General features: G+C 37.2%; 1 protein-coding gene across 2 annotated transcripts; it reads right to left on the reverse strand.

Moving 5' to 3' along the window:
* Positions 1-422: 422 nt before the first annotated feature.
* Positions 423-7,708, reverse strand: gata6 (GATA binding protein 6). 2 transcript variants are annotated; one of them, XM_067454320.1, is made up of 7 exons: positions 7,545-7,708; positions 5,871-6,776; positions 4,615-4,781; positions 4,045-4,170; positions 3,802-3,889; positions 3,620-3,720; positions 423-2,548 (listed from the first exon to the last, which is right to left on the reverse strand). In XM_067454320.1, the coding sequence occupies exons 2-7, from the start codon at positions 6,721-6,723 to the stop codon at positions 2,381-2,383; spliced, it is 1,503 nt and encodes a 500-aa protein (XP_067310421.1). In that variant the 5' UTR covers positions 6,724-6,776; positions 7,545-7,708; the 3' UTR covers positions 423-2,380. The 2 variants fall into 2 exon arrangements, with proteins under 2 accessions (XP_067310421.1, XP_067310422.1); XM_067454321.1 differs by lacking the exon at positions 7,545-7,708 and adding an exon at positions 7,084-7,398.
* Positions 7,709-11,925: the final 4,217 nt, after the last annotated feature.

An 11,925-nucleotide genomic window follows, 5' to 3' on the forward strand; every position in this document is an offset into this window, starting at 1 on the left:
AGTCAAAGATCAGCACATTCAAATGTCAGAGTTCACATAAACCAATACTTCATTTGGGCTGGGCTCTGGTGTAAGCAGTCTTCCACTTTATCTGCGATGTTCATGCGCTAACATGTCACACAATATTTCATTTGGACGTTGATAATGTTCATATTGACCCAAATCCATTTTGACGAATGAAATTAAGGTGATTATAATGAAACAAAACAAAATAAATAAACATATACGTGAAAAGTTACTATTGTTGAAATACAAACTTCAAGTTTTTAATTTGCTTCAGTGTACCAACAAACAAAAAGATCCATGACCCATGAGCAAACATCTGGCCTATGAGTACAACTGAGTACATGACTCGAAAATCAATGCTTTGTTGTTTTAAACAATAGTGATTAATAGTTAATTAAATTAAAAGAAGGATAATGGAAGGGAAAAACAACCACTTTATTAACGGCTCTTATTTATTGTTCCAGTGTTAATGAACTAATCTAAAAATAAAAACGAACAATGACATCCTTCTCAATACTCTGTACACTGGAAAACAGTAGGGAGAGTTAAGAACAATTTTCTATTTGCTTTATGACTGGTGATGACAATAAAAAAAGGAAAATCATTTTGATTAAATTGATCAAAATTACATTTGGTTCCAGCAGTTCACCTTTCATAACAAATGGAAGGTTTGAACCTCAAAATCTATTAAAAAAACAAAATGATAAATCTGTGTTTAACCCAGATGATATTAATCAGAATCATTTGCAATTGAAATTATGCCAAAAAATACAACCATAAAATACAAATATGTTAATTAAAATACAATAAACAAACACCTCTAACAAACACACTACATTGCAGAAATAAATAATTCTAGAGGTTATAAAGGTGGCGAATCACAATGATAGCAAAATATTTCTTGTGTGGTTCACACAGCACGACACAAAAAGCTTCATGTCATGAAAACACTCTGCTGCTGTAAAGAGAAATCGTGTTTTCTGGGGCTCATTTAATCCCCAATTTCAAAGCCATGATGTTTACAGGGGAAACGTAGTTGGGTAACTGTTTAACAGATCAGAGGCTGTAAATCACGGACAACAAAACCACTTGAGACTGAACTCTTTCACCAGCGAATTAAACTCATTAATTACTGTCATTGCGCATTATGTTCGAGCTTTAGATGGCGACTCACTGGACAAGAAACGTTCAGTAATGGTTGATTCTGGCACACATTACTCTCTAAACATTCGATAAATTGTGAAAGCAAGATGCAGATTGAACTTTGTCCCTTCATCAGCTAAAGTAGAGACCATAGAGGTGTATCAAACTGAAAGTAAAAAAAAAAAAGAAGAACTTTTACAGAAATATGCATTGATATTTTCACATCAATGTCATTAGGTAGTCTTCCATCCAAAATCACTGCAGCACAACTTTTTTGCAGTTTTGTGTTGTAACAAAAAAGAGCATCAGAAATCCTGAGTGCCGTTTGTTCTACCAGAGATATATAATGGTCATTGTATTTATGCTTTATGCTTTCCTGATGATTTCCGTTCAGATTTCTCTATGTAGGTTTTACATCTATTTTCTCTATGCATTTGCTTGATTAGACCATTTTAATTTGATAGTGCTCGATGTAATCGAACAAAACAAGACTCGTACGTGTACGATCTTTGATACCCTGTGTCAAACCATCAAAAATCAGTTCAATCTAATCTTATAAGAGCTTTTTTTTCTCATTTTCTTTTAAAATTCACATAGGTGTGCAGATTAGTGAGCAACGTCCACTGCAACAGACAAAAGGTTTCAAATGAATGGCAAGGCTTCAGTCCTACTCTATTTGACATTATCTTTATTGACAAATATAGTATTTGCATTATTTAAACAACTGTAGCTTCATAAATATGTTTGCATTTGTCAATAACACCTTGACACTTTATCTTCAATTCCAGTTGCAGAAAGATCAACCTTTTTTCACGCTCTTTTCCTTCATCAGATCATCACAATCCAATCAACAACCTCGTCTTTCCAGGTGGGCGAAGTATCCGTTAGCATTAATATGTACAAATCTACTTTTTGTTAATTTTTGATCCACTTACTCCTCTAAGCAACATTCACGGTGCAGGGTGTGCTCTGAAAGTACCAAAGGCATGTTAAAGCAGACTCTCTCAAGTGTTGTCCTCATAGATAATCTCCATCATGGACGTCCAGTATTCCACGGGTGAATCAAAAACTGGAGTATTTGGAACAGATAAGGCCTCTGCTCAAGATCACGAACACAGACCGAAAACAGATGACAAACCCCCACACCCTGCCAGATTTGAAGTACAACGCAAAAGCGATGTTCTAGAGATCTGAAGGACAGAAAATGGCTCCCATCCCATAATGCCAGGGTTTAGGCCAAGGCCATGGGGCACCAAGTGTCCCCTCTCACGGAGGTTGCCACGTCAGCTGTGGACGTCAGGCCTACATTCGTGTACAGACTCTCCTGGCCGGGGTACTTCACCATGGAGCCGGTCGTGCCTGGAACATCCACTTGGCCGAGCAGCGTCGAAGAGTTGACCTGGATAAAACCGGAGAATGTCAGCGTGACAAATACAAGGCGAACCGTGTTGTTGCAATCAAATGGTCTATTTGAATAATGCATTGAAAGAACAAAATGTTGCAAGTTTTATGAGTAATGAAGAGGACTCATTTTTCAAACACCACGATATATTTCGATAGTCCACTTTAGACTTTCTACTAACTCTGATTTATTTGAAACTACATGTCAATGAATACTCGCTGGAGTATTAGTAGACTGTTAGGTGTGAGGGTTACTAGAATAAGAGGTTATGGGTTATTAGAAAAAGTTGACATGTACTTACAAAGTTAGTTATAGTCAGTAGAATGTCTATTGTGGGGCATCAAAATAAAGACTTGACAGATTTTTAAAAGGTTAGTTTAACCAAAAAGGAAAATTAACCAATTATTTACTTGCCCTCAAGTCATTCTGTGTGTATTAACATTATATCGATATTGATTTCAAGCTTTATAATCGGAGTGAAGGGTACCTTAGATTTTGAAGCCCAAAAAAGTGCATCCATCCATCATAAAAGTAATCCACATGCTCCATGGGGTTAATAAAGGCCTTCTGAAGTGAAGCAATGTGTTTAATAAAGGCCTAGTTTATAGTTATAAATAAGGATATTTTATATACAAACAAATGTCTTCGCTTCAGAAGGCTTTTATTAACCCCACAGAGCAGTGTGGATTACTTTTAGGATGGATGGATGCACTTTTTTGGGCTTCAAAAATCGAAGGTACCATTATAAAGCTTAGAAGAGCCAGAATATTTTATGTTTGTCTTAAAGAAGACAGTCATATACCCCTAGGATGGCTTAAGGGCGAGTCAATTTATAGTTTAATTTTATTTTGGGGTGAACTATCCCTTTAAGCAGACAGTCTACTAATACTCTAATGGCTGCTGCAGTTGCAAACTTACTTATAGTTAGTAGAATGTCTAAAATGGACTTTTGAAATAAAATGTTACTGCTACTTTTTATCTGTAAGGTTTGGTACAATTCAATGCTGAATTTTTATTAAACAAATGCAGCCCTTCAAATGTAAAAAAAATAAGGGTGCTTTAACTTACTGATGTTACGGGCACCTGCGATGATGAAGGACTGTTCTTTGTGCACTCCTCTGAATTAGAAGAAGATGAAGATGTTGGAGTCATGGGAACAGAACTACTTCCTGTGTATTATTTCAACAAGTTAGTTGACCTGCACTTGACCACAGTGGAATCATGCTAAATTAAATGATTATTTAACATACCAGATGATCCCTTTGATTTGTTCAAGGTTTTTGGTTTTCTTTTCCTTGTCTGAATACCTTCTTTCTTCATGGCAAGGGGCCTGGGCACCTAAAAAAAACATGAAACCAGATTGTAATTGGCTGCCACGTTTGAACTACCGATTTTTTTTTTTTTTTTTTTTTCGCGTTTATTTTAATTGTATCAAATTGTTTTATTTCAATTGTATCCAAACTCGTTAAGACGGAATTTCTATAATATCATACCCCATGTAACTTTGTGTAAAGTCCGCAGGCGTTGCACACGGGCTCGCCGTCTGCGTTTCTGCGCCACAGTGTCGTCGTGCTCGTCTGGCAGTTTGCGCATGACAGGCCGATCCGCCTTGAAGACGACTGGAGACAAAATCAATGATCCAAGTCATTAACTGATAACAATAAATCAAGCCTCTCATATTTATTAATCTAAAGTGGTCAAATTAAATACTTTTGGGGTATGTTGTTCATTTCTCCTGATCAATATTTCTAGATATAACGCATTATTTCACCCTTTATACTTGTATAATGCAAATTGCATTACATTAACAACTAAAATGAAAAATTGCTTCGATTACACAAATATTAGGCTACAAATGCATTTTAAATGTAAGAGCATTTGCACAGTCTTTTTGTAGCCTTAAACAATTAACGTTTAATGCCTGCAAACTTGTCTGGCCAATAAAAATAGCGTTTATTATGGGAGTAGACCTGTGAAGATGTTTCCAGATAACCTCTGGCTATTGTTTAAAATAAATAGGCAGGAAATTGAGTGGTTAAGTAGCTCATCAAGTCGATGCTCACCATACGCTTCTGAGGTTTAATTAATGGTCGGCTGAGTCCATTCATTTTGCTGTACAGACCGCAGGCGTTACAGAGAAAGTGACCCGTGCCGTCGCGTCTCCACAGCGGGGTGGAAATGGAGCCGCAGTTGACGCACTCGCGGCTCTCCACCATGTCCTCCAGCAAATCTGAGACACAGACAGTCGCCCGTCAGTCAACATCACATTCACCATCACCTTCAATGAATTGCGCAGACTTGACACATTGCAACAGACTAATAGCATTAATGACAGGTGTGACTATTGGTTTTAACTGATGTCCAAATTTACACATTCACGAAATCAGGAACTTTATTTTCGGAGCAGCTTGTATATTTTGTATATACTTATTTTGCAGCTTGTATAGGCTACCTACAAATGTTTTATTCTAATTGCAATTAATTAAATTAACGTGTAAATTAACACACATACACACACACACACACACACACACACACACACACACACACACACGCACACGCACACACACACACACACACACACACACACACACACACACACACACACACACACACTTGTTACTAAAATATGCCATGGGCTGCAAATTGTGAACTTCGTTAATAAATATTTTGTTAGAATTATTTAAAACTCTGTAGCCAACATTGCTACATTAGACTACACATTTATCTGTCTGTTTTGTTTTATCACTTTGTTATTAGAAACGTTAGAATTAATACATTGGTCCATTCCATTTTATTCTAAAATATTTTTTAGAATTCAAATTTTACTTTTGAAAATTTTCCCTAATTATAAAGCTTGAACGTCCACAGAAGTTTGGGATGTCTTAATTAAAGTTATTCTTTTTACACACAAGTAGCCACTAAAAGGTTTCAAACGTTTCTGTAATGACACAAGTTATATTCCAAAAATTAATCCGAGCTTGCATTTTCACGTGTCGCCAAAGAGGCTATAAATGCTTCCATAATGTAATGTAAAATAACAAGTACTGGCATTATATAAGACATGTGATTTAACTAGGCCCGTCACAAAACGTTAATGTGTTATTTATTTCTAAAAAATAAAATAAAAACATACTTGTGAGACTGGCGCCATATTAGCTACAATGGAAATGACATGTGCCTTAACATGTAAAATAATTAGCATAAATAAAAAAATAACAATTGGATTATTCACAAACTGCCTAAAATATGAGGGAATGTGGGTTTTGAATTTCACCGTCAGAAAGGACTTTTGATGTGATGAATGGCTATAGCTTACCTCCGTTTGGTCCCCTGATGGATAGCGGTGCGCTTCTTGACTGCAGGGAATGCAGCATGGAGTTCTCGAAGGGCCCCGCTGGCCACGCCGCCGGTATCTGTGAGAGCTGCGGCGCAACATAAGGAGGGTACGGGCTTGTGTAAGATCCACTTATTTGTCGTGAAAGGTACTGCTCTCGGCTGTTTACATTCAGAGGATTAGTGTAGTTGGTATCCCTCGTTGTGCCATTATTCATTGGAGGACTAGGAGAGTAGTGGAAACGGTTGGAGGTATGTGGGCTTCCAGTGCTGTAGGACGGGCTCTCTGGCGCGGGCTGTGACCAGACAGAATGACTGCTTACACCGTGGCTCGGTTGGGATGACACGCTGGGTTGTAGGTAGGACAAACTCGGTATCATCGTTCCAACGCGAGACGTCGGCACATAAACGGGAGAATTGGGGTTGGAGTGCATGTAACTGGCCGATGGCGAGTCGTTATAACCGGCCTGGCTCTGGGCCGCGGCGATGGCCAGGGTCTGATACATGTCGGTAGGGTCCACAATTAGGCCTCCCTTATGCGTCTCCCTGGTGTGTCCACCTGAGATGATGAGTTTGTTGCCCTGGTCTAAATCCGTGAAGAGTGTAACGTCGTCAGAATGGGGCAGGGCGTTGTTGGGATGCCCAAAGTGAACGTAGGAGTGTAGGGGCCTGGCCTCGCCGCGACGGGTTCCCACCGCGTCCAGGTGCGTCGGCGTCGGGGATCTCAGCCGGTCCCTCCGGTCAGTGTTCAGGTAGCTCTGCTCAGCCGGAGACCCTGGGCTGCTGCTGGACACTTCGCGCTTGACCATGGACCAGCTGTTATCACCCAGGTCCATCCAGGATCCCTTTTATATCTCACAGTGTGTGGAAAATGGAGACGCAAGGTGCACTGAAAATGAGAACATATAAATGTTGGGAAATAGAGCATAATAAATCGTGTTGGAGTTATTTACGCGACAGCCTACACTAGATACGCGATAGCCTACACTAAATACATATATCCCTAAAATGCCATTGATAATTTAAGAGGAGCACAAAGCATAGGATAATAACCATATCCAACTGTTGAATTTCCTCTAAATGTTTATTGCGATTTAGAACTTAAAATATGAGAAATGAAATTATGTTCACTTTTTCTTTCACCGCGGAGACAGTTTCACTTCAGAAAGCGCGCAGTGGTGCAGCTACAAACTTACTCAAATCATTTTATTGTGCCATCTTGTAGTGTTCTAAAAGTCTAAAAGTTGAGCAGCTTGACATGAGTGACTGAACTCAACTTCGCCAAATTCCAAGAAAACACATGCGCGCGCGCATACACACCCCATACAGGGCTTTACACTGAAGATCTGAATCCATCCGTGTCGTGAGTCCGTCCTCCCTCTTGATGTAGCCTCATCATAATTACCAAAAAAAAACCGCACAACGTAACAGATAGGAAACAAAACGTAATATGTCTTTGCAGAAAAGAGATAACCACTTGATAAGACCCACAACAGATAAGAGAGAGAGGCAGGGTAAAAAAACAAAACAAAACAAAAAATCCCAAAATGATTTAGACTCTTCTCAGTTGGCACCGAACTCAGTACCAAGTCAAGAGCTGGGAAAGACATTTATTATCAAGACGCGAGTATTTGGGAAGAAAATAATCAGCACTGACCTATTGGTGGTTTGCCATAAGTTGGTGTTCGCAGGATCCAGCGGTTCTGTGGTCGCAGGACTTGGAGAACTATTAGGAATGAAAGTTCTCTGTTCACTCGTGACGATGTTTAAGAGAGGAGGCGCCTCCTGCGCTCCGAGCCTCTGATTGGACTCCAGCTTGAGCAAACACATCTGCTCGATAGGGGTGCTGCGCTTCACTTTCCACCTTGCTTAGTTTTCATGTCCTTGATGTCGAATGGAAAATGCAAGTCTTATAAATCTGACTACTTTTCACAAAGGGAAGGCACGTGTTTAATTGCGTCAGTGGATTATTTAGGACAAGAAAAATAGCCTATCCTTTTTTTTTTTTTTTTTTTTTTTTTTTTTTACAATAAAATTAATTTGAAAGATAAATACAAAAGTTGGTTGAAATAGTGATTTTAATCAATAATTTATAAGCAGTTCATAAATTGAAATATAGGTGTAGGCTAATTTATAGCAGTTATTTTTCTATATCTCTCTTTTTTTAATTGGGCATATACTGCCAAACATATATGCCTATCCTATATAGAATACAGTCTGTAAATGTGAGCGAGCAGAACAAATCCCTAAAATCTTAATTTAAACCTATTCAAACCTTATTTAAAGACATTTTACCAACAAGCTTTTCCGATTCAAATTAAACCGATTTTGCGTTGACTTTAAACAGTTAGGATAAATCTTGAAGAAGAAAAAAATAGAAGACTAACTTTTAAGAGTATACTCTTAAAAGTTAGTCATCTAATTTTTTTTTCCGTCAAGATTGATCCTAAATGTTTAAAGTCAGTAACAGTAGTCTAAGCTAAGCCTAGTCTGCAGTTAGCGCTATAAAATAATATGCTATAGTTCTGTTTTTAATTGTGTTTTATGGAAAATGATTTAGATTATACCGTGAAGGCAATCACGAAAACAGAATGATGAAATCACTCTTGATGTTGAACTTTGGCTATGCAAATTGGGCTCGTTGCTAATTAGTTCATCGAAGACGATGGGGCATCATTTAGGATTGTAAAGGATCCTACACAAACACCCAGCGGGCAATGGGCACTACTGAGTGCTCCGCTTTGAACAGATGATAATTCATTCAGGCAGAATATACATTGTATTGTGAACTGATCAGGTATTGGAGGAGGCCAATTGGATTAATCATTCTGAAGTCGTGAGGGTCTCGGGCTCTTTTGTTGTCCAGTTTATTCGATAAGCAGTGAATTATTGTATTGTTTGCAAATGTCTGTTGCAGGCTATGCATATAGGCTACAAATATGCTAAATATAAGTATTTATGTATAAGCTATTAATAATAGTTATAATAATATGAAAACTTCATATGCAAAAACCTCTAAATCAGTCTGACGTTTTTTTTTTTAAATAAGCATTTTTGTCAAGCTTCCATGTATAGGTTTCTTCCCAAGCACCGGTACTAATGAATGGGCTGAGGCTGGGGTTTACTGGGTTTGAAGTTATAGTATTTTATGAACTTATACCATGTGCAGAGAGCATTCATTCCATATAGTTATCTCATTTTTGACCGAAGTGGCTTTTTTAGAGGCTTTTACATCTAAACTCTTCATACATTGATCAATTATTTTCGAACAGTCATGCGCTCAAAAACTAGAATCTGAAGCTCAACAAGGAAAATACTATTATTTTATGTATTTTAGATAGGCTAGTGTATTTATTATTAAGCACAGTGATGGCTAGTGTGTTGTTTAAATATATATCTCTCTCACGAGGCTATGCGAAATAAAATCATTTGCGATTGTGGTGTTTGTCCACGGCTTCATGCAGACGCTCTGCAGACAGATTCATACGAGCACGTGTGAATGGATGGTCCGGACGTCTGTCTGCTGTCTGACAGATGAGCTGCCATGATGTGTGTCTGCCTCCGAATAAAGGAGGAATTATCAAAGACGCAGTGCTATCAAATCGTCTTCTGGCTTTTCTTTAGATGGATCGAAAAACTAAATTGTTGACATAGAATTGCATCTGTGATCTTACATAAGAATTAATCAAACAAATTCCGCTTCCTGCAGTGCTATGACAACCGATATTTAAGTCGTACAATTGTTGAATTAAAATAAAATAATAATAATAATAATAATAATAATAATAATAATAATAATGCATCGCATTGTTGTTAACAAGCAAACTAACAGCGAAGATGATAATGATAATAGCTAGGCCTACTAATAGTAGTAGTAATAATAATAATAATAATAATAATAATAATAATTAAAAAAATAATAATAATAGGCCTAATCATTTTCAGTAGACACAATTACGCAAAATCAGGCCTATATAATAAATAGACCTTAATAGACTATCATACACTAAAGTGAACTACAGATATTTTCCCTTTATATCATGTAAAATTGCGAACATGGGATAGGCTACTTGTATTTTAGACAATGTATTTCTGTATATTGCGCGGTTTCCTCAAACATTAGACATATTCCAGTTAGTATCACTGTGCACTGCTGTTTTATTGAAATTAGGAAAGCTCTTTTAACGTCACCGTCAATCGAAATAAACAGGTTAAAGATCGAAATCACAGGCTTGCGATTATTTACGGGAACGAGTGCTTTCCTACAGTCTGAAATTTCCAGAAAATACTAGTCAATTTATTACATTCTAGTCCACTACAAAGAGAGTCTTTATCAGGCTGTCTCCGTGTACTTTGACCTCACAATGCAAAACGAATTCAACGAGCACAATAGACACACAATGACTTGAGCCAATGTGGTCTCTTATCCAGCCCTCATCAATTATATTAGCGACAATATTACATTATCTAATTATTATGATTAGTCATTTGTGTTGTGTTGGTGTTGCTTATAAACTTCGGATTTCTTGGGTTACGGCTTAACACTTTACTGCACAGTGTCTTTGTTAAACATGTTACATGTAACAGTAAATTACGCATAATCACATGCAATTTACCCTAAACCAAACCCTAATCCTACTCATAACCATAGTTAATAAATATAACTCAGCTCTCAAATATATAATTACACTGCTACACAGACACTTTAAAATAAAGTGTAACTCTTTATTTTAAAATCAAGTCCTTGTTACAGTGTAATTATATAGGCTATTTGAGTCCTTAGTAATATTAATAACTATGTACTTATATAGGGTAAGGATTATGGCTTTGATTAAGTTGCATGTGATTATGCATATTAATAGTTATTGTACATGTAACTATAAATTACATGTAATGTGTAACAAAGTCACTAAAATAAAAAAGTGTGACTATAATTATTGCTGTAGAAGACACGTTATTTTACAGTGTTACATGGAGTTACCATAGTAGTAAATTAACAGTAAATTATGCATAATTATATGCAACCAACCTTATAGTAAGAACACAGTTACTTAATATTGCTCAGGACTTGAATATATACACTGAAACAATGACACCTTAAAATAAAGCGTAACTGAATAATGGAACTAGTTTGCTTTCTATCTAACAACCTCATAATTCAACTGTGCCACCAGATTATCTCCATTTGATTAGACAGCTTCAGCAGAGTAATAGAAGCATGTCTGCGATTGGTCAGCTTCATATTAGATATTTGCTCATGGCTCATCAGGTTGCTTCAAACAATGTTTCTTGCACACCAATCGTTGCTAGATTCGTTTGCTTTGTGTTGTACATGACTAAAGTTGTTGCCGGATGAATGATGATGAAGTGATCAAATACTCATTACCTCTGGTAACATATTGTAAGGCAGGGTGTTGGCCTTTCCCTAGAAGAACAGTCATTGTGGACATTAAGTCACCATAATGCAAGTGTCCCACAAAAAGAAAAAGAAAAAAAAGGAGTAGTTAATAATGTAGTTAATATTATATAATATTATATAATATTAGTCTCAATGTTTTTAGCTATTTAGCTTTAAGATTTCAAGACTGTCAGGCCGACATATGATTAGCTAATACTTTTTAATAAAACCCTTTTCTACATAACAGAAACACTCTTTCCCATTACATTAAAATTGACCTATTTAACTATGGTTTATGGCAGATGTTATGTTTTTATGCCTGGCACTGCCTTCTCCATTTGAACTAAAAGTCAGAGACTCTGTAGAGAGGGACAATTCGAGGCATATATGTTGCTGTTTGCAATAGTAGATGATTAAACAAGACGGTGTAAAAGCAACCTTTGTGTGTGTGTGTGTGTGTGTGTGTGAGAGAGAGAGAGAGTTTATATATGGGGGCGTGTGGGAGAGGCCTTCGATAGTAAACGTGTTAACAACCTTCTCACAGATCTCTGGTCACACCCTGCTGGAGTCATGCGATTGGCCTCTGTGACAACTGTACTTCTCTTGCCCTCGCTCTCAGTGTGTAGTTCAGTGGAAATAC

The sequence above is a fragment of the Pseudorasbora parva genome, chromosome 9 (genome assembly GCF_024679245.1).
Source record: "Pseudorasbora parva isolate DD20220531a chromosome 9, ASM2467924v1, whole genome shotgun sequence".
Lineage (NCBI taxonomy): Eukaryota > Metazoa > Chordata > Actinopteri > Cypriniformes > Gobionidae > Pseudorasbora > Pseudorasbora parva.